The sequence below is a fragment of the Diceros bicornis genome, chromosome 15, assembly GCF_020826845.1.
Source record: "Diceros bicornis minor isolate mBicDic1 chromosome 15, mDicBic1.mat.cur, whole genome shotgun sequence".
Lineage (NCBI taxonomy): Eukaryota > Metazoa > Chordata > Mammalia > Perissodactyla > Rhinocerotidae > Diceros > Diceros bicornis.
In genome coordinates, this window is record NC_080754.1 from 23,911,099 (window position 1) to 23,938,451 (window position 27,353).

General features: G+C 36.8%; 1 protein-coding gene across 1 annotated transcript in view; it reads left to right on the forward strand.

Moving 5' to 3' along the window:
* Positions 1-27,353, forward strand: part of SLC49A4 (solute carrier family 49 member 4) — a 69,638-nt gene that overhangs the window by 13,500 nt on the left and 28,785 nt on the right. The window contains exons 3-5 of the mRNA XM_058555923.1: positions 12,878-13,143; positions 17,066-17,195; positions 24,533-24,641. Of these exons, the coding sequence (XP_058411906.1) occupies positions 12,878-13,143; positions 17,066-17,195; positions 24,533-24,641 (505 nt within the window). The remainder of the gene's footprint in view (positions 1-12,877; positions 13,144-17,065; positions 17,196-24,532; positions 24,642-27,353) is intronic.

Sequence of the window (27,353 nt, forward strand, 5' to 3'; positions counted from 1 at the left end):
CTGTGTTGCGTGAGGTGTAGGAAAAACTAGGCACTGCTGATGTGTGAGTAGTTTGGGGCATCCTATTTGGAGGGCATTTGGGCAGTATTTATCAGATTCAGAATGCACACGTCCTTTAACCCAGTATTTGCACTTCTAGAAAACTAGCCTGCATGTAAAGCTCTACCAGTTTGCAAGGAGAGCCATGTTTGTGCAGCTTTGCTTCTAATAGCAGAAGTCTGGATGCAGCCCAGTGTCTTCAACAGAGGACTGGTTATGGTGAAGTATGTGGTGGAATAGTATGAAGCTGTGAAAAGAAAGTAAAAGTCCTATAAGTGCTGATCTGGAAATATCTCCAAGATATATTGTTGAGTTTTATGAAAAGGCAAAGTTTAGAAAAGTATGTTTAATATGTTCCTACTTAGATAAAAGTGGGAAGGATATATATGGCAGTATTTGGCAAGGACTAGTTCTGAAAGAAATCGTTATCATTGGTTGTTTCTAGGGAGGTGGCCTGAGGATCTAGGAGTCTAGAGTGCAAAGGAAATTTACTTTTTATTTTATACTCTTTCCCACTCTTGGGAATATTTTTACCTTGTGCACGTGTTACCTTTTTGACTGAAAACACTAGCCAAGTAAAACTAAAATGACCACATCAGAGCTTTGATAACAAGAATAAGAGAAAGAAAAGAAGGAAGGGTTATATGTAAATTTCTCCAGTATAGAAATGTAAACCTTTTGATGTAAAAATGAACAATTGGTAGATTTAAGAATTAAGACTCTTCTCTGTAAAATACATAAGATTCAGATCAGTGTGTTTTAAAAGTATAGTCCACAGATTACCTGCTTATTAAAAATACAGATCTTTGGGCCCCACTCCAGTCCTACTTATTTAGTCTTAACAAGCTCCTTTAGTTAATCTTATGCTCATTTAAGTTTGAGAACTACTGCCCTAGGTACATAGCATCCTCGCTTTAAATAGTAATTAAGCAAATTGTGTTGTGCTGGCCCATCCTACAGTATAATCACATAGTATTTTCAATGTCTTGTTTTAAAGCAGTTTAAGATTTATCCTCTATTTAATAATTTTATTTGCCCCAATTTGACTCTTAAAACTCCAGGGGTCAGGTTTCATGAATGTATTTCTGCATGGTGGTCAGTCAGAGGGGATTCAGATAAGAAAGTTTGGTAGGAGAAGATTAACTCCTTATGGTAAGCATTTAACAGGGGAAAAAAAGGGAGTAGAAAGGTGTGTAAACTGATCTTTAGAGTTTTGGAAAATACTTTTTTTCCCCTTTGGTTGTCTTTGGGATATGGTTATTTCTGAGACATTTCTAAGGCCCCACAGTATTGTATATGAATTTTTTATTTACTTTTTTTGTTAAATGTACATGTACATTTACATTAGTATATTATTATTATATATTATATACATTATTTTATGTACAGTTTAGTGAAATAATCGTAAAACAGCCAGCCACGTACCCATCACGCAGGTTAGAATTCCAGAAGTACCCTGAGTGCCCCTCCCAGATCATAACCCTCTCTCTTCCTATTGTACATAATCACAGTCACACATGTTGATAGGATTTTCAGAGTAGACTGAGTTGAAAGTTATGAAGAATATATTCAAAGTCTATTGCAAGTGCCCATTTATTCTTTTCTTAGTAAAGATTTCCCCTAGATTTTTTTTCTCTTAAAATCAAAAGGGACATAAAGCATTATTTTATCTGCAACAAAATGATTATAGGAACAAAATAGGCCAGAAGTAGATGTTGATAATAATTTAACATGATAATAAACACATAAATTAGTAGGATTATTAAATAAATCATATTTTATTAAATAGGTTTATCTGATATGTTTGGGCAAACTGTTTACCTACTAGAAAAAAATTTCCAATACTTACCATAGACCATGCATTGAAATATATTCCAGATGGATTGATGAGCTGCGTGTTTAAAATGAGACAGTATAAGAGGAAATGAATCTTATCCCTAAAGAGATTACTTGGTTCCAAGCATAAAAACAATGAAAGAAATCACAAAGGGAAAGATTTGGAGGTTTGACTACCTAAACATTTGAACCCTATGCTTCAAAGCAAATCATAAAATTCAAATGCAAACTTAGAAAACTGTGTTGCAAATATGATAGATAATATAAAAAATATATAAGCACTTTTGAAAAGAGAATGGAAAAACAGACATAGTAGACAAACTTAACAAATGTTGGTTCCCAGATTTCATCATTTAAGTTCATAATTCAACATTCAACATTTAGTGACAGCCTATGTATTAGTAAGATATAGACTAAGCTGTGTAAAGAAACCAAAAATACACAGGCTCAATAAGATAGAAGTTTATTTTTCTCCAGAGAAACAATCTGAAAGACAGTGGTCTGCTCAAGGCACCTAGGCAGCTCTGTTCCACAGGTCCTCCAGGGACCCAGGCTCCTTCTCTGTTGTTGCTCCAACATCCCCTAGGATGACATCCTTCCTTGTCCAAGTGGTCCAAGCTGGCTTGTTATCAGGCTCTCATTCTGGCCCACAGCAAGAGGAAGTAGGACATTAGGGCAAGTGACTACGTCTTTAGGTGATGACCAAGGGGTTGTGTACATCATTTCTACTCTCATCCCATTGGTACAGACTTAGTCACATGGCCACACCTGTCTGCAAGAGAGGCTGGAAATGTGGCTCAGCAGCCGTGTACCCAGTTAAAACTCAAGGATGCTGTAACAAAAGAAAGGGAGAATAGATGGAGGGAGACACTTAGTAGTCTCTGCTATCAAATGCCGCCTTATATCCATGCACTCCCCTTGTCCCACGCAGAAAACTTATTCATCCTTCCTCAAAGGAGAAAACCCACAGGCCTGTCCAAATATTGCATCCAACTCAGAATCCATAGTCTCTGGTTCTGTCAGGTGTTTGTAGCTCTCTGGAAGTAACTCCTTTGATTGTTCTTGTGGCTGTTGGCTTTGTCCTCTGGAAGGCTCTTTTTTTGTCCATTATCCTCAGTGGCCACACCTGAAGTGAATGTTGGGGAATATGGGGGCTACCCAGCTTTCACATTTCACTTTCTGCCTGATTTGGGGACCTGAGGGATCAGCAGTCTTAAACTTTTGTAGAAAGAACTGTTTTGTAGTGTCTTGGGCAATACACTTCCCTCAGACACTTAGTAGGCTTCTGGTCTGTTTACATCCAGTAGGTTCATGTGAATGTAGCCACACCCAAAGACTTTTACCTGTGGCTGTGGTTCTTCCACTGCTGCATCTCCTTTCCTTTACTGGATTTTGTGCTCAGCCCATCCCCTTTCCCTCAATTTAGTGGTGGCTCCCTGGATGCCATCTGAAAAAAGTAGGCCTGGGTAGGAAAATAACACGTTTAATCTGATGTCTGCTGCTAGACAGGCTCTGAAGGACATTTTATTTCCTGCCATTTAGGATACAGAAGCAACCTGAGGCTTCCAATTCCTGAATTCTCATTAAATTTAGATTGCAGGCCTCGGGCAGAGAGAGACTCTCTTAGCAGAGCTCGTGTCCCCTCCATCTGTGCTTGTAAACCAGCTCACTCTTGGCTGACTTTATGTTTCTCTGTAGTGCCATCCTAAAAGCAGCAAGGGGCAGGAAACGCAGTAACGTTCTGATTTTTTCCAGCCAGTTCTAAGTTATCACAAGCAGTGGTTTTGTGCATCTCACAAGGCACCTGCCTTTTCAGCCCACAGCCTAAGTACTAAATCAGTGCCAAACGTGTTGTGTCTTTGTGAATGCAGCGCCCCAGTTCTGGAGTTGATTCCTCATTTAGGGAGTGAGGAAACTCCAAAATATAATGGCTCAAACAAGGTAGTATTTCTTTCTTATTTGGTATTCCAGAGTTGTTGATTGGGCCGGGGCAGGTGGGCGGCTCTGTTCTACAAGGGACCTAAGTTCTCTCTCTCTTGTTCTCCCCTAGGGAGGTGCCCTTGGCAGTACATTCCAAAGCTGGTTCGTCAGCACTGTAGTTACATTCCATCCCACAAGAAGAGGGAGACCTGGGAGAGCTCTTTGTCCTCACAGAGGTGACCTTGAAGTCCTCCCACTCCAATCTCATTGGCCCACCTTTAGTAACAAGGCCCCACCTCCCTGCAAGTGGGGCTTGGAAATGTAGAATGTAGCACCCCAGCAAAAACTTGGGGTGCTTTTAACTAAAAGGAAAATAGAATGGACACCAGGGGATATTAATTGTCTCTACCACAGGCAAATTGGCTGCCTATTTGGGGAAAAGATTATTTTAGATCCTCATTTCATACCATGTATCAAAACAAATTCAGATGAACTAAATGGGTAAATATTTAGGTGGAAAACAATATATGGGATTATTTATCTAATCTCTAAATAGGAAAGATATTTTTTCTAAGCTTTTCATGCTTAGAAAGGAAGGCTTTTCATGCTTTCATACAAAGGAAAATCATAAAGAGAAAAATTAATCTGAATACTTACAAATTGTTAAATGTTATGCTTGAAAAAAATAAACCAATGGGAAAAAGTATTTGTCAAAATAAGAGCAATAACGGGTAAATAATGTAGATAAACATATAAAACACTCATTCAAAATAAGAAAAATTATACCAATAGGAAAAAAGGACCTGTAGTCAAAAAAGAAATGCAAATTAAAACAAAGAGATGCCTTTTGGCCTTACCAAGTGTGGTAGGCAGAATAATGCCTCCCATTGCCAAAAGATGTCCACGTTCTAATCTCTGGAATGTGTGACTATGTTACGTTACGTATTCACATACATACATACATGAAGGAGCGCTGTGGTTGCAGGTGGAATTAAGTTTGCTAATCAGCTCACCTTAAAATAGGGAGATTATCCAGGTGGGCCCAGTGTAATCGCAGAAGTCCTTAGAGATGGAAAAGGAAGTCAGAGAGAAGCAGTGTGCGAAGGACTCAAACTGCTGTTGCCGGCTGTGAAGATGGAGGAAGGGGGCAGTGAGCTAAGGAATGCAGGTGGCTGCTAGAAGCTGGAAAAGGCAAGGAAACAAATTCTTCTCTAGAGCTTCTAGAATGGAACATAGCTGTGCCAGCACCTTGATTTTAGCCCAGTGAGACCCATGTTGGAGTTCTGATTTATAGAAGTATAAGATAATAAATATGTGTTGTTTTAGAGCCACTAAGTTTGTGGTAATTTGTTATAATAGCAATAGAAAACTAATACACCAAGTTATTTCTGTGTGTGTGTGTATTTTTTAAATAGTGATACTCAGTGCTGGTGAGGCAGGCACTGTCAACCACTCCTGATGGGAATGTAAGTTACTAGAAACTCTTCTGAAAAACAATTGGAGAGTATGTTTCATAAGGCCTAAAATGTTCATACTCTTTGATTTATTGACCCTAAAAAAATAATTTGGAAAGTGCCAGGTATTTACATGCAAAGATTAGTACATACAACAGCATTATTTGTATTAGCAAATAAGTAGCAAACATTAGGAAAATGTTAAGTGAGTTTTTGTATATCTGTGTAATAGGCTATCATGGAGCCATTAATAATTATGATTATAAAGAATCTTAAATGAGAAAATATAAAGACTATAAAGTTAAAATGATTTAGTGCATAAAACTATAGATTCAATATGATGTCTATGGTTACCTATGCTAAGTATTGATTGAGAGCTGCATTGGAAAAAAAACTGAAAGAAAAAGACTGAAAAATCCAAATATTAGTAGTGGTTGTCTGAGTTATTGAATCGAGTTATTGAATTTATGGATTTTTGTTCTTCTCTATGGATTTCTTTTCTACTATAAGTATATTTGCTTTTAAACTAAGAAGACAAAATAAAAGTTATGAGACAAGCAAAAAGTTATGAGACAAAATGGGGAGAGGTAGATATCTCTCAGACCAGGACTAAGTCCATTTTCCCCTGTTCCTTGCCAAGAGATTATTGTATTTGGCCTTAAAAACCGTGTGAGATAGATGAAGTACGTTTGGAGAAATTGAAACAGAAAGAGAATAAGTGATTCCCCAAAGATTATACAGTTAATAAATTTAGCTAAGACTAGAAGCTGAGTCTTCTGATATCTAACCCAATATTCCTTTCACTGTGTTTTTTCATGTATAGAAACTATAACTGGCACTTGGTAAGTTATTATTATGAGCTTCTTTAGGGCCAGGACTGTAATACTCATCTTTATATTCCCTTGAGTGTCTAGCTACAGATGCCTTGACCGTGGTAGATATTTTTCATTGAATCATAATTGGCCAAAATTATTAAAGGATACAAAAAGGAGAAAGATTTTCGTAAAAGAAAACTGAGGGTATGATAACAGTCTTTAGAAGGCTCATTCTGTTCCACCATCATCTCCGTTTCTCCCTTCCTAATTTCCTTTTTCCTATAATTAATTCATAATATCTCTGACTCTTTTTATTGCCCTGTCTTTTCTTGGACTAAAGGAAAACTATTTCCAGCACTTTCGCCATTTTCAGTATCCAAGAAATCCTGTAACACATGAGTTTATTCTGATGCAGGATGACTAGGATTTGGGAATTGGGAGAAAGTTTGTGAACCATTGGCATATTGAGTCTTAGAAGTAAGTATTTTTATGGATTCTAAGTTATTTCCTATTAAAATACATAGAATTTAAATTAAGAATGCTGGACTTACACTGAGGAAGTATCTGCTAAGTTTCTAAAAAGCCAACTCTAATGCTGTCATCAATGCTGGTCATAATAAACTAGAGAGTTTATAAAGTAGGTCTGTGCACAGAATAAAAATATGCCGGCTACCGCATGACTTTGGCTCTGAGAACGTTGGATTGTATTATCAATCAATGATTTTTATTATTACTCTTATTAATAGAGAACCTTCAGAATGAAACCGTGTGGATAAATACAGAGATTTGTAGACTGATAAATCAGTTCTAATTTTGATTTTTAGTCCTGGATTAGCCATTAGCTACTTATATGACTTTGAAACCCCCTCCAATACTTTTTGGAGAAAGGAAAGTTATACAATTGTAAGTGTGATTTTTAAATGTGTTGTTAGCCTCTCTGGAACTCAGTTTTTATATCTGTAAAATGAGGAGAGTGGGTTATCTAGGTGAACTTTGAAGTCTCTTCCAGCTATAAAAGTTCTAATTCTAAAACATCATATTATTCTAAGTAGAAAATAATTTAGGAATCATAGATATTTGTTGCACGATGTCAGAAAATAAAAGATTAGGATACCAGAATATCATTAGATACAAACTAAATGTCAAGTGCATTAGACAACGTGAACTCAGGTTGTCAGTTTGAATTTTAGCTATTGGCATTTGTTTGAAAAGCTCTAGTATACTAAGGACTATGAAAAGGAATGCAGCCGTGCACAAATTCCATACACGTACCCCGAGGCCTTAGCCTCTCTGTGGGCAGGGGCACTAATTGAGGGATGAAGGTGCACAGGGCAAAGGCGGGACTTTGTGAGGCCTCCTTAGGTCCCTCTAGGCCTACCGCAGGCTGGCAAGGCTCAGCAGCACAGACACTAGTAGCTAGCACTCGGTCTTCCTAGTCTCTATCATCTAGTTCTGCCGATGCTGAGAAACTCCAAGATCTTTAATCTAATCTTCCTCTCAGGCTCTGGGAAAATTCCCTTCTCTCTCATCCATTTTTCCACCTGGCCTGTGGGGATGGGACAAACTAGGCCTCAGAAGTGGGTGGATGCTAGGTAAGGAGAGAAAAAGGGAAAGGGAGTTAGAAGTGGGGAGGGGGACAAGGAGGGGGAGTAAATTAAGGAATCAATGAGAGGAGACCAGGATGAAAGAGAGCAGTACACCTGCCCCTTGCACATCTGTCCCAGGCTGACCTGAGAAGATCAGGAGACTTGCAGTCCCCTAGCTATGAATGTGTACTGACCTCCATCAGGCATGAAGTTTCAGGTGAGGAAGCGAGAGTGAGACCCTTTGAATTAACTAGTCAGTTGCCAGAGAGCTCCTTTTCTGCTACAGAGCTTACTGCCCAGGAGACCTCCTCACACTCCTCACTCCTGCCCTCCCTTCCCAAGTCCCAAGACAGTAATAAAGTGTTGGCCTGCCTTTTACCACCCTCAGTGTCTTTTTTTAAAAGCTTTACTTCCAGAATATTTGTTAATCACCTTGTTTTTTGTATTGCTGAATTTAAACTTTTTAAAACTTATCAATGGAACTGGTGTGATGTATGTGATGGCACTTTGTGAGGTTTTCAAAATGCAGGTTAGTTGTGTATTTCGGCAACCCCACTTCCCTCTATTTGAGTCAGTTCCTGGAGAGCGTCCGCACTGCCTCAGCGCTTTGTGAGGCTCTGGGGGGACAGTTTAGAAGCCAAGGTCCTATCTGCAAGGAACTTAACCATTACCGGCAAAACAAACCTGAGGCATGTAACGATGACACAGAAGCATTAACGTTAAATTATGTGATTTACTTTCCTTTACTGAAGATTGTGACTCTCTCCTCTTTTGTTTTTGTGTGTTAACAGTCAGCCCAGATCAATAGGTATTAATTTCTGGAATCCAGCTTCTTTCACAAGAGTTTAGAAAGCATTAGGACAGTCACAGCGAGTTGCATTTATCTTTCAATTTGTGAAGGCAGAGAGACTTCAGTTCAGACTATTCATTTAAGCTGGGTGTTTTTTCTTTTCACAATGCCAAGTTTATATACCCAATTTTTGTTCTGGCATATGTTTCTAACTACTAGAATGAATAGTTTAAATTCAAATTTCCATTTCCTCACGAGTCTGACTTGCATCCTCAGCATTCTACTGAAACTGCTTCTACTCAGATCACGAACAACCTCCTTGTTGCCAAATCCAGTGGTTACATTTCCTTCATCAGAGATCTTTCTGTTTGATTTGACTCTGTCGACAACTCACTCTCATCTTCTCAAAACTCTTCTTTCCTTAGTTGCTATGACACCAATCTTTCCTCTTTTATTTTTTTTCCTGCCAGCATTTTTCCAGAAAAACATACCTCTAATTTTGTATTACCATTAAATAGGAAAACTAGATTTTATATATACAAGTGAATTTTATTTTAAAATATATTTTTATAAAAAAGTTAATTTCATAAAATAGGGTAGGTTAATGGTAGGTGACAGAAAATAGTGTCAGGCTAACATGAAAATCTTGATATTACAGATTAGTGTTATGTCAGGATTACCAGGTCAACAGTGCTTATAACCAGTTATGTTAGTGCCAAGCCCTGAGGGACTCTGGGATACAGATGTGACAAGGAGCAGGACTAAATTCTGAAAGTCTTAAAGATGGTGGGAAGAATGGAACTGGGTTTCCCTGCCAGGTTTCTTATGAATTCAGGGGGTAACCCCAAGATCCTGTAGGTCCCAGTTCTCCTACTGAACTCATTTGTGAGGAGTGTATTTGTGTATGATGACTTTTAATGCAAAAAGCACATGATTATTCAAAACAGCGTGGTACGGGTACAAAAACAGACACACAGATCAATGGAACAGAATTGAAAGCCCAGAAATAAAACCACACGTATATGGACAGCTAATTTTCAACAAAGGAGCTAAGAACATACGATGGAGAAAGGAAAGTCTCTTCAATAAATGGTGCTGGGAAAACTGGACAGCCACATGCAAAAGAATGAAAGTGGACCATCTGCTATCGCCATTCACAAATATTAACTCAAAATGGATCAAAGACCTGAAGGTGAGACCTGAAACTATAAAACTCATAGAAGAAAATGTAGGCAACACACTATATGACATTGGTCATAAAGGAATCTTTTCGGGTGCCGTGCTTACTCAGACTAGGGAAACTAAAGAAAAAATAAGCAAGTGGGACTTTATCAGATTAAAGAGCTTCTACAAGACAAATGAAACCAGACTCAAAATGAACAGACAGCCCACCAGCTGGGAGAAAATATTTGCAAAACATATGTCTGACAAGGGATTAATCTCCATAATATATAAAGAACTCACAGAACTGAACAACAGAAAAACAACCCGGTCAAAAAATGGACGGAGGAAATGAACAGACACTTCTCCAAAGAAAATATACAGATGGCCAATAGGCACATGAAAAGATGTTCAACATCACTAAATCATCAGAGAAATGCAAATCAAAACAACACTAAGATATTACCTCACACCCCTTAGAATGGCTATAATCACCAAGACAAAAAACAACAAATGTTGGAGAGGATGTGGAGAAACAGGAACCCTCATACACAGCTGGTGGGAATGCAAACTGGTGCAGCCTCTATGGAAAACTGTATGGAGATTCCTCAAAGAATTAAAAATAGAAATACCCTATGATCCAGCTATCCCATTACTGGGAATCTACCCAACAAACCTGAAATCAACAATCCAAAGAGGCTTATACACCCCTATGTTCATTGTAGCATTATTCACCATAGCCAAGAAGTGGAAGCAACCCAGTGTCCCTCGACTGAGGATTGGATCAAGAAGATGTGGTATGTATATACAATGGAATACTACTCCATAAAAAAAGAGAAAATCGCCCCATTTGCAACAACATGGATGGGCCTGGAGGGAATTATGTTAAGTGAAATAAGCCAGAAAGAGAAAGACAAACACCATGTGCTCTCACTCATATGTGGAATATAAACCAACACATGGACAGAGAAAACTGTATTGTGGTTAGCAGGGGCAATGGGGATAGGGGGTGGGCACAAGGGGTGAAGGGAGACATGAATATGGTGATGGACAAACAAAAGTGTACAACCAAAAATTTCGCAATGTTATAAACTATTAAAACATCAATAAAAAAATTTTATTGAGGTAAAATCACATGGGGGAAAAAAAAAGCACATGATTATTTAAAGTAGAGTAATTTTTAAACACCAAATCTGCATGTTTTAATTCCTGAGATGACTTTTCGTTATAATCATATATTCTAGGTTGGAACCCCAGGTCCAGTGACCTTGTAGACTTGGAGTCCATCTAAATGTCCCTAGTGCTGCACCTGCTTTCGGTACTAGTTTAGCACGTGTGCCGTGTTGTATTGAAAAGTATTCTTATCGGAGAATTGAGTAAACTGGACTTGCCTGTTCCTTAGGTTATCACAAGCTCACACGTCCTATGACGCTTATGTTCTGCTTGGAAAATAGTCTATTCATGATTCCACCAAGAGGTAATGAAGAGTTAAGCAATAATTTGTCTTATACCTTAACTCTTAATATTCATACTGTTTTATCAACTTTTTTGTTTTGTTTTTTGATAGATTGTTTCTTCCATGTTCTCCTTCTAGTCTTAACATTTTTAGGCACAATAAGATGTACTCATCCCAACCCTTCTCTTTCTAGAGGAGATGAGTCTTTCAGGAACACCTCATTAAAGGTGTTAAATATCAAAGCAGTGACCTTTATGAGCCATCATGCACTGGCTGATTGTTGTGATTAAAACCACTTAATGACATTGTTTCAAGAATATTTCTGCGATGAAATTGCTGTGTGACAGCTGGAGATCCACTGGCTTTTAGAGGAAGTATTTGGTTTTATAAACAGTTTAAATTGTTTTTGTCCTCTAGAAAATAGTTCCCCTTATACAAGAAGATTTAAAAATATCTTTAGTTTTCTTAATTTAGTAATATTAATGATGCTTGAAGCTATTTTGCCTTCAAATAATTGTTCCAACATTTACGAAGATTTGAGCAGACCTGATTCACATATTTCACTTCCCACTCACTTATGCTTCTACATTAGGGCCCTACCTCTCTCCCATATGCCTGTTTGTTATTTCCTCCTGCATTCAAAAAACTTGTCTAAGTAGTTTAAAGTGGCAGTTGTTGAAAAAGAGGACTTGACACCCACATGGTGATTAAAAAGCAAAACAAGCGGGGAAAAAAAGCGGTTAGTATGATGTGTATGTCACATGTACTGTCCCTGCCCTCTCCTCTACCTCCAGGGCAGAAGAGGCACCTCGCCTCCCTTTCTTCGCTATGCTTTTTGGACTTCTGGCTACTTTTCTCCTTCGAGCCTACTCTTGAATGTGAATCTGTATGTTGGGAGTACAGGGAGCAATGGGGGAAGAGGGTTTGGTCAGGAAGGAACAGGATAGAGCACTAAATAGCATATTGAGGAGAGATGAGCAAGAGGAGAATGAAATGGAAGCAAGAAACTAGTCTTCACTTCACTACAATTAAAAGTCACAGTCAGAGTATTAGAACTGGAAGGACCTGGTGATCCTATGATTACAGTACCCTAACCTAATAGATGCTCAATAAATACATATTAAATTAGAATAATCTCCTCGTTTTACAGGAGAAGAAATGGTATCCCACAGAGTTAGATATCGCCCAGGACCATTCAACTACTTAGTTGCAGAGCTGGACCGGAACTCAGGTCTTCCGATTCTGCAACCATTTCCTCTTCTATTAGGAGATACTGTAATGGCTCTTTTCTTTTTTGTATTTCCATCATCTGGCCCAGAGTAGGCGTGAAATATTGAGCTCAACTGTATTATCTCTTTAGCTGGTGGCACTTACAAGGTCTGTTTATCAGTGGCAATCTAGTAGAAAGAGTATGGATTTCGGAGTCAGACCCGGGTCTAAATCTCCACTTTGCCTGTTAGCACTTGGGCAAGTTTCTTAATCTTTCTAAGCCAAGGCTTTCACATCTCAAAAACTGGGGATAATAATTGCTACCACGTAGTGTTGTTATAACAAATGAAACAAAGTGATGGGAAGTATTTAGTTTGGTATGTGGCACAAATCAGAGGCTTCAGTAAATATTTGTGAAATGAATAAGGGGAACTATTGCTATATTTGATCTTCCTCACAGAGAGTCAACACACTTTACCTTTCAGGTGTGTCATATTCCTTACAGATATGTATACTTATCGCCATAGCTAAACCGCTATTTGGCTAACTTCTTTTTGTTCAGAAATGCTCGCTTCAGGTACCTCACAGCCTTTTAATTTTTTTAATTCCAGACTAATCCATGGAGGACAGCTGTTAAATGGATTGGCAGGTCCAACTGTAACGAATGCAGCTCCATTCCTCTCCACAACGTGGTTTTCTGCAGATGAACGGGCTACTGCCACAGCTATCGCGTCAATGCTCAGTTATCTCGGTGGAGCGTGTGCATTTTTAGTTGGACCACTTGTTGTTCCAGCTCCCAATGGGACGTCGCCTCTTCTTGCTTCAGAGAATAGCAGGGCCCACATTAAAGATCTTATAGAAACTGTATTATATGCAGGTATTTTGAAGTTTATTTTCTTCCTATTACACTTTATCTTTTATCCTAGTCATCTTCACTCTAATTTTGTATACCAGATCGCTTCTTATAAAATACTTAGGAGGACTAACATATACATATGCATATATGAGCTTTCCTGGTCGTATAATATGGAGATGCCTATTTAAAGCTTACCATTTTCTAAGACACTATCTCTCTTCGTCTGCAAAGTTTGCATTTTCCAAGGGCCAGCTCAAAGTCTTTTCTTAGTGAAATCTTTCCTAAACGTGTGTAATGGTTTTACATGTTTTAGCAAAATCAGTATTTGTGGGATAATCTGGACTCTTACCAACTTCAGTAACAACGTTCATTGTCTTTCTAGATAATAAGAAATATAGTTACAGTGGCCTACATAAATAAAATAAATAAAACTTACCCTTTCTAGAAAGTTAGGTTTAAAATGTATTATTGCTACATGGAAGGTTATTTCTTAACTTGACTCTTCCCATCCACTTCAATTAAGCACTGCGTAACACATTGTCTGGTGTCTTTTCTAGATATCTTATCAGTGTGTAAGACTAAACATCATGGGCCGGCCCAGTGCTGTAGTGGTTAAGTTCACGCGCTCTGCTTTGGTGGCCCTGGAGTTCACAGGTTTGGATCCCAGGTGCAGACCTATGCACCGCTCATCAAGCCATGCTGTGGCAGCATCCCACATACAAAATAGAGGAGGATGGGCACGGGTGTTAGCTCAGAGCCAATCTTCCTCAGCAAAAAGAGCAAGATTGGCAGCAGACATGAGCTCAGGGCCAATCGTCCTCACCAAAAAAAAAAAAAAAAAAGACTAAACATCATGATCAACAGTAAACATATGTTAATCATCTGTTGGTAGGTGTTAAGCCCATTTTCTTCCTTGCAATTTCCCCGTTATTGGCCATGTTCTCTAAATTTATAAGCCTAGGTCACCCACAGTTTATTCTTCTTTTCAGTTTCTACTCTCTGTATGTTTAGTCTGTTAATCAAGGATGTTGACCTTTCCAAAACATTCTCTTGGACCCTTCTCTTTATTTCTGGAGTCAAGCCCTAGTCAACTCATATATTACAGTCTCCTGCAGATCTCCTTAAATAGATCCCCTCTCCCCATATGCCTGTTTATTACAGTCATGTGCCGCATAACAACGTTTCAGTCAGTGACAGACTGCATATATGACGATAGTCCCGTAAGATTAGTATTGTACAGCCTAGGTGTATAGGAGGCTATACATCTAGGTTTGTGTAAGTACACTCTAAGATGTTTGCACAATGACGAAATTGCCTAACGATACATTTCTCAGCACGTATCCCCGTCGTTAAGCAATTCATGACTGTATTTCCTTCTGCATTCAGAAGACTTTTTATAAGTGTTTACTGTGTACCAAGCACTGTGCTAACCACTGGGAATTGGTAAGATCACTGATGAGATAATTATAATACAAATAGAGATGTACAGAGCTTGGGAGGCCTAACTGGCCTGGGTTTCGAGAGAAGTTGAGGAGTCAGGGAAGGCTTCACGAAGAATGCAATAATTAAACAAAATTAAGAATTTCATAGGAGTTCACCAAGTGTTCAAGTGAGTTAGGGTATTCTATATAGAAGGAACAGCAACTGCAAAGGCAGAGAAGGTATGAGAGAGCTCAGTATGTCCAGGGAACTGCACGTGATTTGCTGTGGCTGCAGTAGCATAAATGTGTGTGTTGAGTGTAGGTAGCAAGTGGCAGAAAATGAGACTGGAAAGATAAGGGACCAGATTATGATGAATTTTGTATTAATTCATTTATTCACTTATTAATTGAGCAAATATATTTTCAGCTCATACGTATCTGTCACTGAGGTAGACATGGTTCCTGCCCCCCACAGAACTTAGCATCCCAAAGGATACGACAGCTAAACAAACAGTTGTAAAACAGAGTGGTAAGTGCTATAACCAAAGGTGCACAGTTGCTCTGAGAGCTCAGAGGAGGAGTGCCTAGCCCAGAATTTAGAGGTCAAGTTGAGCTTCCTGGAGATGCAGCATCTAAGTTGGAACCTGAGGGATGAGAGAGAGTTAGCCAAATACAGTGGGCAGGAGGGAGAATATACTAGAAAGAGAGAGCATGCAGGAGAAGCCCAGTCAGGGGAGAGAGCCTGGTACGTTCAAGCAACTGAAAGCCTGGCGTGGCTTAGACTTGGTGGGAGCAGTGCTAGATGAAGCTAGAGAGGTCAGCCAGGCCATGCAAGCCTTCCAGCCAAGGCCAAAGGTTTTGAAGTTCACCCTGTTGTAGGCAAAGGCCACACTCTGAAGGATTCTACACTAAAGAGTTATGTGATGAGATTTACGTTTCAAAATATGGAGGGAATAAAAGTGAAAGCAGAGGTGGTGGTGGCAGTATGTAAAGCATTTAACACCCGTAGACAACTCACTCCTTTTAAAGAAAAAAATTGAAATGTAAAAATGGATAAGTAAATAAATAAAACTGAAAACAGGTGAAACATAAATTTTGAACTTTATTTTGGTCATATCATTCTTTTTATTGAAAACTTAAGCAAATGTTTTTGTTTTTTCATGACTGGATTTTAGGCACTTTTGGGCATTATTAATGCTCTACATCCTTCTGGCTCATGGTTCCCATGCAGTCAAGCAGAAGCCCCTACTCAAAGCTTCCCAGTTATTGCTTCAGTGCTTTCATATTTGCCAATCTGCCTTCCTGAAATATTGTCCCATGACCCTTCCTTCCATTAAAAATATTTTGCTAGAATCACGACCTTAAAAGATTAAAGACTCTTAAACTAAATTATCCCAGACAAAGACATCATTACAAAAGTAAACTACAGACCAATATTTCTTATGAATGTAGACCCACAAATCCTAAACAAAATACTAGCAAACCAAATCCAGTAACGTATAAAAGGATTATACACCATGACCAAGTGGGATTTATTCCTGAAATGTGAGATTGGCTTAACATTCAAAACTCAACTAATGTCATAACCATATCAGTAGAATAAAAGAGAAAAACCATGTCATCATCTCAATAGATGAAAAAAAAGCACTTCACCAATCTAACTCCTTTTCAAGATAAAAACACTCAACAAATTAGGAATAGACAGGAGCTCCCTCAACCCAATAAAGGGCATCTATGAAAAACCCACAGATAAGATCATATTTAACGCTCAAAGACTGAATGCATTCCCCTTAAGATCAGGAACAAAACAAGGATGTCCACTCTTGCCATGTCTACTTAACATTATGCTGGAGGTTCTAACCAGGATCACTGAGCAAGAAAAAGAAAGAAAAGGCATCCAGATTGGAAAGGAAGAAGTAAAACTATCTCTGTTGAAAATGGCATGATCTTGAATATAGAAAGTCCTCTGAAATCCACTACAAAAACTATTTAGATCTAAAAAACAGGTTCAGCAAGAATGAACAAGTTCATCCTAAAAAAACAAACAAATTTAGGATGCAAGGTTAATATATAAAAATCGCTTGTATTTCTATATACTAGCAATGAACAATTTTCTCAGTCATATTCGGAATATTTTTGAGGACCATGCTTACTAGACAATCATCCTAGACCTGTTTCAGAATCTCCCTTACAGTACAGTACTGGGGGGTTTTAACGTGTCTTCTCCATGTGTTTACATTTGTTCACTGCCTCAACGTTTTTGTCTGTGGAGTGTACCATAGAACCACCACGCTTCTTTGATTATAGTGAGATGACTTACCTATGACCTGCTGAAATTTATATCTTTACATACCCATCTTTCTCATAAGACTGAGCTGTCTTGGCTGGGTACTATATTTTACTTAGTTTTCTATGCCTAGAGCTTAGCTAATGTTCAATAAATATTTGTAAGATAAATACTTGAACTATGGAACATTTTTGTGTTGCCTGGTTAACATTTTCCTTTTTTTTTTCCCCCCCAGAATTTGGAGTTGTCTGCTTACTATTTTCTGCAACTCTAGCTTATTTCCCACCCCGGCCTCCTCTTCCTCCCAGCGTTGCTGCAGCTAGCCAGCGACTGAGTTATCGGCGGAGCTTTTGTAGATTACTAAGGTAAGTATACTCAGAATTAATGAGTGGTTTTGACTAACACCTTCAAGATAATTCTACATTTATTTAAGATAATTTAAGATAGAAATACATCAGCAACCTATTACTCAGATTGTAAATAATTGATAAAATACTGATTAAATATTTTAGGGGGACTTCCTATCAGAAATCTCTCTTAAAAAATCACCAAAACTGAAAACCTCTATAATTTTTGCCTTCTCTGTATACCACCTATACAATTATTTACTTAATATTTAAAAAAATCAAATCTTTTATTTAAAAAATTTTCTTTTATAAGGACACATATCACATAATAGTATCTGTGAAATCATGGGTTATATGTGTTTATTTTTCCTAATATGCAAATTCTTTTTATTCATTATATGTTTTTTAATACATGTTAAAATAAGTGCTAGTCAATATAAAGCAAATAAAATAAATAATTTGTATTTACATATCACCTAAAATCATCTTATGTGCCTCCAGTGGGATCATACTTTGAGAAACTTAATATTTTATTATATTTTATTAGTATAACTTAAACGGAATTAGATTAAATTCTACTCTTGAAAGCTCAAATGCCCCAGTACTGAATTTGGTTCTTTAGACATATAGACATTGCTGTTGATTATGATTTGCAGTTGGACCACTAGAACTTATCTTTTGAATTCTTTTCCCAGTAGTTGTGATGAGTTTTTATTGCTTCATCACCAACTCTCTCTAGTTGGTTTGTTCTTTTCTGGTCTTCCTTTCCCACGGGATGGTAAGTTCCTTGTGGTCAAAAACTGTGTCTTTGTATCCTCTATAGTAATATTGTCCAATATGAATATAATGTGAACCACACATGTAGTTTTAAATTTTCTAGTAGCCTCATTAAAAACTAGTAGCTTCATTAAAAAAAGTAAAAACAAATAGGTAAAATTAATTTTAATAACGTATTTCATTTAACCCAGTATATCTAAAATATTACTTTTAACATGTAATCAGTGTTCAAAATTGAGATATTTTACATTCGTTTGTTTGTACAAAATCTTTGAAATCCAGTGTGTATTTTACAGTTGCACATCTCAATTCAGATGCTAAGCTTTCGTTAGAAATACTTGATCTGCATTTAGATTTCATTAAATTTACAGTTGGAAAAGTTTTCATTGAGCAATGTGTCCCATATTACACTACTTTTCTACAGTTAAAAAATAAGCGCTTGCAATTTTTCAAATTTTGAATCAACACATCTTTGATATTATTTGTAAGGTCTTATATTCTACAGGTAATTGTTTGGGCCTTAATTGGAGCTCTAGTCTTTTTTTCATAATTTTTAAAAAAATTTCCATAGCTGAAATAACAATTTCTTTTACCATGTCTCCATCTAAAAATGGTTTTCTTTTTGTGCAGGAATCCAAACTGTTTGATAGCTGGCCAAAGTTATAAGCTCAGATCTGTTAAAAATCATTTAAAAATGTTTATTGGACATTTTTTTGGTTTGGTTTTGTTTTGTTTTATTTTTCCCCCCAAAGCCCCAGCAGATAGTTGCATGTCATAGCTGCACATCCTTCCAGCCGCTGTATGTGGGACACGGCCTCAGCATGGCCGGAGAAGCGGTGCGTCTGTGCGCGCCCAGGATCCGAACCCTGGCCGCCAGCAGCGGAGCGCGCGCACCCAACCGCTAAGCCACGGGGCCGGCCCTTATTGGACATTTAATTCTGATTTCAGTCAGCTAGTTTTCTTGACTATTGAGAAGAAACTTATTGTAAAATTCACTAGGTATTTGTTGAAAATTTCTCTTGATATTATCCGCTTAATTATCTTACATTTTTTTTGCACAAGAGACATTCATTTTGCTCTGCTACAACCAACTGCAATTGCCATTCATTGTGAAATTTGCAGCATACTTTCTTCGAGTCTCTTATTTTCTTTCTGCATAAAATATTCAAATAAGCAAATTACAATGTTATATCAGTATGTAAAAAAAATAATTAGAACTGAGTTAGTTCACTGACACCAAGTAGATCAGTGACAGGTTCTAATACTAGAAACAACGCATGCTATGACATGCACACTACAATATCTTACCCAATGCAGCAGTTGAAGTGAAATGTAGTGCTACCAAAAAAATTAAGTTGTGTTTAATGGAAAAGTACTTTTCACTGCTTCTGTTTTTAAATTTGGATTTAAATTAATTAAAGTGAAATAAAATTAAAAATTAGTTCCACGGTTGCACTAGCCGCATTTCCAGTGCTCAGTAGGCGCACCTGGCTGGTGGCTACCGTGTTAGACAGCATAGCTATGTAACATTGTTTTTCAAACTTTGGTTCACAGCCAACTAATTTAGTAGGTTGACCACCTTTTTTCTTTTTCTTTCTTTAAACAAAGTAGAATGGAATAAAATAGAATAGAAAATATTATTCCATCACTTATAGTAAGGATACATATTTTTTGTGAGACTTTTAGGTCACAAAGTAAAAATATATTTCTTACTCTGGAATATAGTAAAAAGTTTTTGAAAACCACTTCTCCACAGCACCTAACACATTGCCTTCCACATGATAGGCAAAGGAAAAATGTTAGTTAAATTGGATTGTGATCAGTGGCATACATTTGTAAGATGACAGTTAAAATTTAAAAAAATAAGTTTTTCTCCATGCAAAGCCAGAGATTAGATAGCACTAGATAAGCCTAGAGAAGTAGATTAGGGTCATATTATGCCATACTAATAATTGTGAACTGTTCTGTAGGAAATGAGGGGTCGTTAAAGGATTTTAAGGTAAGGAATTATGTAAAAGAGTGTTTTGACAAGGAAAAACAGCTTAAAATTGTCACTCAGACCATAATATACCCTGTGTTTGCTTCTAATTACCTTAGAGTCAAGATCTTTATTCTCTGTTTAAACCATAAAGTATAGGATCTTTCTTCTCTATAAAAAAAACTCTTTTCACTGATGCCTAACATTCCTTTGTGTCTTCCCATATTTGTCCCTTTACTCTGCAGGATTGCCTGCTTCTACGTTTGGGCTCTCCAGGGGAGTTTTCGGGCCTGCTATTCCTCATTCTCCTAGCCCATAATGTAATTTTCTCTGGTCCTTCACAGGAACTCCTGAAATCCTTGCTTCCTGGATTGATAAGAATAACTGCTTCCCTAGATTCTAATTCCATTGTCTGGGCAAAACATGAAAACCCATCAAAGCTATGCTCCAAAGTTTCTACCACAGTTATATCTATATGATTCCCATCTCTTAATATGCATTTAACCTGTATAAGCTAATGTAAACATTTCTCTCCCTTTATATATTGGTTTAATGTTTTACTTTTAGACTTCAGAAGTAGAGAGTTGAGTGGAACATGTTCCTTATTTCAGGACACATGAACACATTTATTCATTTATTTGTTCTTTCATTCTTTTATTTATATTTCTCACTTCCATTCCCCTCCTGCCACCCAGGCTACCTCTCAAATGCATTTTTTTTTTATTTTTTGGTGAGGAAGGTTACCCCTGAGCTAACATCTGTTGCCAGTCCTCCTCTTTTTGCTGAGGAAGATTGGCCCTAAGCTCACATCTGTGCCCATCTTCCTCTACTTTTTTTTTAATATGTGGGACACCTGCCACAGCATGGCTTGACAAGGGGTGCGTAGGTCCGTGCCTGGGATCCAAACCTGCAAACCCCGGGCCACCAAAGCAGAGCATGCAAACTGAACCACTACGCCACTGGGCCAGCCCCTCACATGCATTTTAAAGTGTATCTCTTTGTCTCTGTGCTTTTGCAATATGTGTGTTGTTTTATAGCATCTATATTTAATTTACTTAAATGGTGGCATATTATGGATCTCATTCTGTTTGACTTTTTTCATGAAACACTGTGGTTTTTTAAATAACTTTTCATTTTGGAAAGTCATAGTAATATACAAAGGTAGAATAGTATAACCCTCCATATCCCTGTAACCCAATATCAACAATTACCAATTTATACCCAATATTGTTTCATCTCTGCTCCACTCACCTCCCCCCTTCCTGAATCATGAAGCAAATCTCAGATGACAAATAATTTTATTCATAAATATTTCAATACATGTAATATGTGTTAAAAAGATAGGGACTCTTTTTAACATAAATATAGTACCATTATCACACCTAAAAACTTCTTAACAATAGTTTGTTAATATCTAATCAATGTTTAAATTTCCAATTGTCTCATAAATATTATTTTAACAGTTTGTTTGAATCAGGATCCATATTAGGTCCATACATTGCAGTTGGTTCAAATGCCTTATAATCTATAGGTTTCCTTTCCATCTGTCTCTTTTTTTCTTATAAAAGAGGAGCTGACTCTTTTGTCCCCAAAGTCTGGATTTTGTTGTGCCTCCTTGTGGTGTAGTTTACCATGTTCCTCTGTCCTTTCTATATCCTGTAAATTCTTAGCCAGAGCTATGTCTGATTCAGGTTTTAGTTTTTGCTTTTGTTTTGGTTTTAGAAGTCTGCTTCATAAGTGTCGCTACCTTCTTCCATCAGGAGGCAAGTGATATCTGAATCACTCTCATTTTGTGATATTAGCACTCTGTTTTCAAGATGCATCCCTGTTGCTATGTGTACACCTACTCCTGTGTTCTCTGTGGTATGAAACCATCACATTTTATCTACCGACTCCCATGGTGTATCCAGATTGCCTCCAATTCATCGTGACCACAAATACTACTACAGTGACATCCTCATATGCATCACTGTGGACCTGAGAATGTCACTGGAAAATGGACCCCACAACAGGATTGTTGGGTCATAAGATATTTTAAGCTTAATTTGCCCAGTATTCCCAGATTGTTCTCAAAAATGCCTGCGCTTATCTATACTTCCGTCAGCAATACCTGTTTCTCTATTTTACCACCAAAGTTGGCATTATCCATCTTTCTAATTTTTCCAGTCTAATAGGTATAAACTAATATATCTTTTGCTTAATTTGCATTTTCTGGTTATTAATATGTTTGAGACTCTCATTATGTGATTGTTTGCCTCATAGGTTGCGTCTACTATAAATTCCTCTTCATAGCTTTTACCCATTTCTTAATGGTAGTTGCTATCTTTTTCTTCATGGTTTATATATTCTAGATATAAATTCCTGTATATTAAAAAATTTCAAATATCTATTCCCATTCTGTCATCTGCCTACTAATTTTGTCCATGGATTCCTTAATCATTAACTTTCTGGTTTTATCATTCATATTTAAATTTTCAATCACCTAGAATCCACCTTAGTATGTGGTATTAACTAATGATGCAGGAGTTTTTTTTTCTCTCCATAAAATAAACCAGCACCGTATACTAAACTAGCCTTAGCCCTTTGATCTGCAGTGCCACCTTTATTGTATATTGAGTTTCCGTGTCTTAGCTTTCTATTCTCCTCCATTGTTCTCTTTGCTCTCGAATCAATCCCATACTATTTTTATTACTCTGGCCATACAGTTTGTCTTAATATCTGATAGGACAAGGGCCTCCTTTTTCTTATTTTTTTAAAGATGAGTTAGCTTTCCAATGACTTTTATTCTTCTCTGTGAACTTTAGAGCATATTACTTGAGTTTCTAAAAAATCAACTGGACTTTTAATTGTGATTACACTGAATTTATAGATTAATTTGGGGTGAATTGACAGCATGGACTGTCTCTTCATCTATTTAGATCACCTTTTGTGCTCTTAATTAGCTTAAAGGTTGCTTTTTTTTTCCCCCACATAAAGATCTTGGGCCTTCCTGGTTTATTCCCAGATACTTTATAGTTTAAAATTTGTAATTAGCTATTATGAGTGGTATATAATTTTTATTACATTTTTTAAATTAAACTCTTTATTTTGAGATAATTATAGATTCACAATTAGTTGTAAGAAATAATACAGAGAGATAACATGGATTCTTTACCTAGTTTCCCCCAATGATAACATCTTACAAAGTTCTTAGAAAACTTCAGTGCAATACCACAACCAAAAAGTTGACATGGATGCAGTCAAGATACAGAACATTTCCATCATCACAAGGATCATCCCTCTTGCTCTTTTATAGCCACACTCACTTCTCCCCGACTCTACTCCTTAACCACTGGCAAACACTCATCTGTTCTCCATTACCATAATGTTGTCTCTTCAAGAATGTTATATAAATGGCATCACAGAGTACATAAAATTTTGAGATTGGCTTTTTTCACTCAACGTAATTCTCTGGAGAGTCATCCAGATTGTTTTGTGTATCAATAGTTATTCCTTTATATTGCCGAGTAGTCTTCCATGGTATGGATATACAAAATTTGTTTAGTCATTCATCTGTTGAAGGACATTTAGGTTGTTTCTAGGTTTTTTTTGGCTATTACAAAGGAAGCTGCTATAAACATTTGTATACAGGTTTTTGTGTGAACATAAGTTTCGTTTCTCTGGGATAAATGCCCAGGAGTGCAGTTGCTGGATTGTATGATAGTTGCATATTTAGTTTTTTTGAAAAACTACCAAACTGTTTTTCAGAGTGGCTGTACCTTTTTCATTACGCAAGTCATCCAGTTTCTGTGCATCCTCAGCAGACTTTGGTGTTATCACTATGTTTAGCTATTTTGATAGACATGTAGAGGCACAGTTTCTGTAAAGAGCAATTGGCATTATCTGTTAAAGTTACAAATACACATACTCTTTACCATGGCAATTGCACGTCTAGAAATCGATTCCCCAAGTGTGCTAGTGCACGTGTATAATGACTGTAAGAGCAAAGGAATAAAATCTTACACATTTATGTAGATATCTCAGTGGAGGGCTGGTTAAATAATATACTAACATAATGGAATACTATGCAACTGTGAAAAAAGAATGAGGAAGCTCTATAAGTATTGACTATGGAAGAGCTCTAAGTCTTATTAAGTTAAAAAAGTAAAGTTCAGCAAATTATATATTTCTTTTTAATCTTTGTTTTTTCTTCCACCTTGTTCATAAGGAGAAACAGTAATTTATCCTTTCAAATTAGAGCTTTTTTTAACTTAACCTACCTACTCATTCTATGATATAATGTTGATAATTCATCTATATAATAAACATCTATATAATATATATAATAGAATCTATATTATATATAATAGAATCTATATTATATATAATAAAATCTATATAATAAACATCAATTTTAAATAATATGAATGAAAAAGATTATTCTTATAAAAATAAAAAATTTAAAGAACTTTGAATTTATTAACAAACTGACAAAATATTTTCTGTTTCTGATTCCAGTGTTCAAATTTCCAAATGACTTACATTTTTCATGAGTAAAGAGTTTAAATTCTAGATTTTGAATCTATAATAATGTTTTGTTTTGTTTTTTTCTCTTTTACAGCAATTTGAGATTTTTGATGATTGCTTTAGCATATGCTATACCACTTGGTGTATTTGCTGGCTGGTCTGGAGTTCTGGACTTAATTTTAACACCAGTGCACGTCAGCCAAGTAAGCATTTTATTTCTTTATATGTTGTAGGTATTTTCAGTTCATTTAAACTATAAATATTGCCTACATGTTCTTGGTTTTAGCTTCAAGGCCTGGGGAAAACATTATCCTATACTATTGTTGCAAAAGCAAGATCCTTATGAAATAGTTATAAATAATATTGATTTTCTTCCTGGATTTTGTTAACAGCCATGAATTTCATATTTATTTGGGTGTTATTAATGATGCTAATAAACAAAAAAATAAAGGAGGAAAATCTTAGTTTTGTTGACTCCATCCTTTATCCTTGCTTCATACTTTATAAAGATTAAGGTCCCATTGTCAAATATATGGCTATCCCTACATCTAATTTCTCACTTTCTCTCCAGTCTCACAATAAAGATATCTCATTTCTTTAAAAATAACCATTTCACCCATGTGCTTGATGCCATCCATTCCTTCTCCTTGCTTCCAGGTAGCGTGGTAGAAAGGGGTAGTGAGAGATTTGGAAGGGCAAGTGGAAGAAATCCAGCCCACTGGTATGATATTCCATAGTATGAATGAACAGCAATTTGTCCATTCTGCTTTTGATGAACATTTGGATTGTTGACAGTTTCTGATGATCACAAACAGTACTGTATGAATGTTCTTGTACATGTTTCTTGATGTACTTGTGCACCTTTCTGTTGGATATAGAGCTAGGAGTGGAATTGCTGGTTATAATGTGTGCCTGGTTTGATAGATGATGCCAGACTTCCCCTATGTGGTTGTATCAGTTTACAGTCCTACCAGCAGTACATTGTTCCACATCATTACCAGCACTTGGCAGTGTTAGTCTTTTTAAATTTAGACATGCTGATGGCCATGCAGTTGTATGCCATTGCAGTGATATCTTTTTAAGTGTTTGTTGGATATTTGAATACCCTTTTTTGTGATGCACCTATTGAAGTCTCTTGCCCACTATTGGGCTGCCTTTTTCTTACTGATTTGTAAAGAAGAAAGCTGTGCAGAAGGTCCCCAGAAGACTGTGTGGGGTCCCCAACAAGTCTTGGCTGAGAAATGGACTGCACATGTAAAGGGTAAAGCTACCACAGGCTTAACAGAGGGACTGCTATGGGCTTGAAAGCAGAACAAATATAGTAGAGGGCAAGTGCTGCTGGGCTCTTGGAGTTCTGGCCCAGCCAGAGTGGTAAGACCTCATTAATACCCTGTTAACACTTTGTGCTTCTGCTAAGACACCAGAAAGGCCAAACTTTGGAATCAAGGACCATGCCCTAGATAGAGTAAGACCCATCATAAACCAAGCCCTGACAAAAATCTGCAGGGGAGACAATTTGGAGATTGAGTCCTACCAAGTGAGAGGGGCTTGGGAAACACCTTGGTTTCAACTTATCTGCCCTAATAAAGCACAAAATCGAGCCTACATGTTTATTGGTTATAGTTAAACCACCTTGCATTCCTGTACTAAATCCAACTTGTCAGTGATTTATTATACTTTTTATTTATCACTGGATTCACTTTGCTCATTTTTTTAGGATTTTTTGCAGTTATGTTCATGAATGAGATTGGATTGTAATTTTCCTTTCTTGTGCTATCCTTTCAATTTTAGTATCAAGGTTTTGCTAGTCTCAAAATACAACTTAGGAAGTGTTTCCTCCTTTTCTGTTGTCAGAAGAATTTGTATAAGTTTGGTGGTTTGGGGCTTTTGTTTTTACCTAAATATTTGGTAGAATTCACTGATGAAGCCCTCTAGTTTTCTTTGTGAAAAGATTTTTAATATAGATTTGATTTCTTTAATAGTTTTAAAATTATTCAGATTTCCTATTTATTCTTATGTCAATTTTGATAAATTGTACCTCTCTAGAATTTGTCCATTTCATCTCATTCAAATTTATTGGTAAGCAGTTCTACACAGTATCATTTTAGGATTTTATTGTCTCCAAGATAAGTTGTTGTATCATTCCAGATATTGATTATTTGTATCTTGTCTCTTACTTTTTTCCTTAAATAATTTCACCAGTGGCTCTAAATGAATGCTTATTTTCTATTCATTGATTTATGATTTTATCTTTATATTGTTCTATTCTGTTTTTTTGAGGGAAGTTACTTTGCTCTCCTTTTTCTAACTTTTTGACATGAATGCTTAGATCCTTGATTTTTTTTTTTATAATTTTATTTATTTATTTATTTATTTATTCCCCCAAAGCCCCTGTAGATAGTTGTATGTCATAGCTGCACATCCTTCTAGTTGCTGTATATGGGATGCGGCCTCAGCATGGCCGGAGAAGCGGTGCATTGGTGCGCGCCTGGGATCCAAACCCGGGCCGCCAGAGCAGAGCGCGCGCACTTAACTGCTAAGCCATGGGGCCAGCCCAGATCCTTCATTTTTAGCTTTTCTTTTCTAATATATGCATTTTATGGCTATATATTTCCTTTTAAACACAGCTTTAGCTGCAGTCCATAAGTTTTGCTAAGTAGGATTTTCATTATTATTCAATTTAAAATATTTTCTAGTTTCCGTAATGATTTCTTCTTTGAACCGTGGGTCATTTAGAAAGATATTTCTTAGTGTACAAACTGTTAAAGATTCTCTAGTTCTTCTTTTTTTTCAATTCCTAACTAAATTGCGTAAATGTGGTCATAGGATATACTCAATGATTTCAGGCTTTTCAAATTTGTTGACCCAATATATGGTCAACTATATTCTGCAATTCTTGGGCATGTCAATTAGAT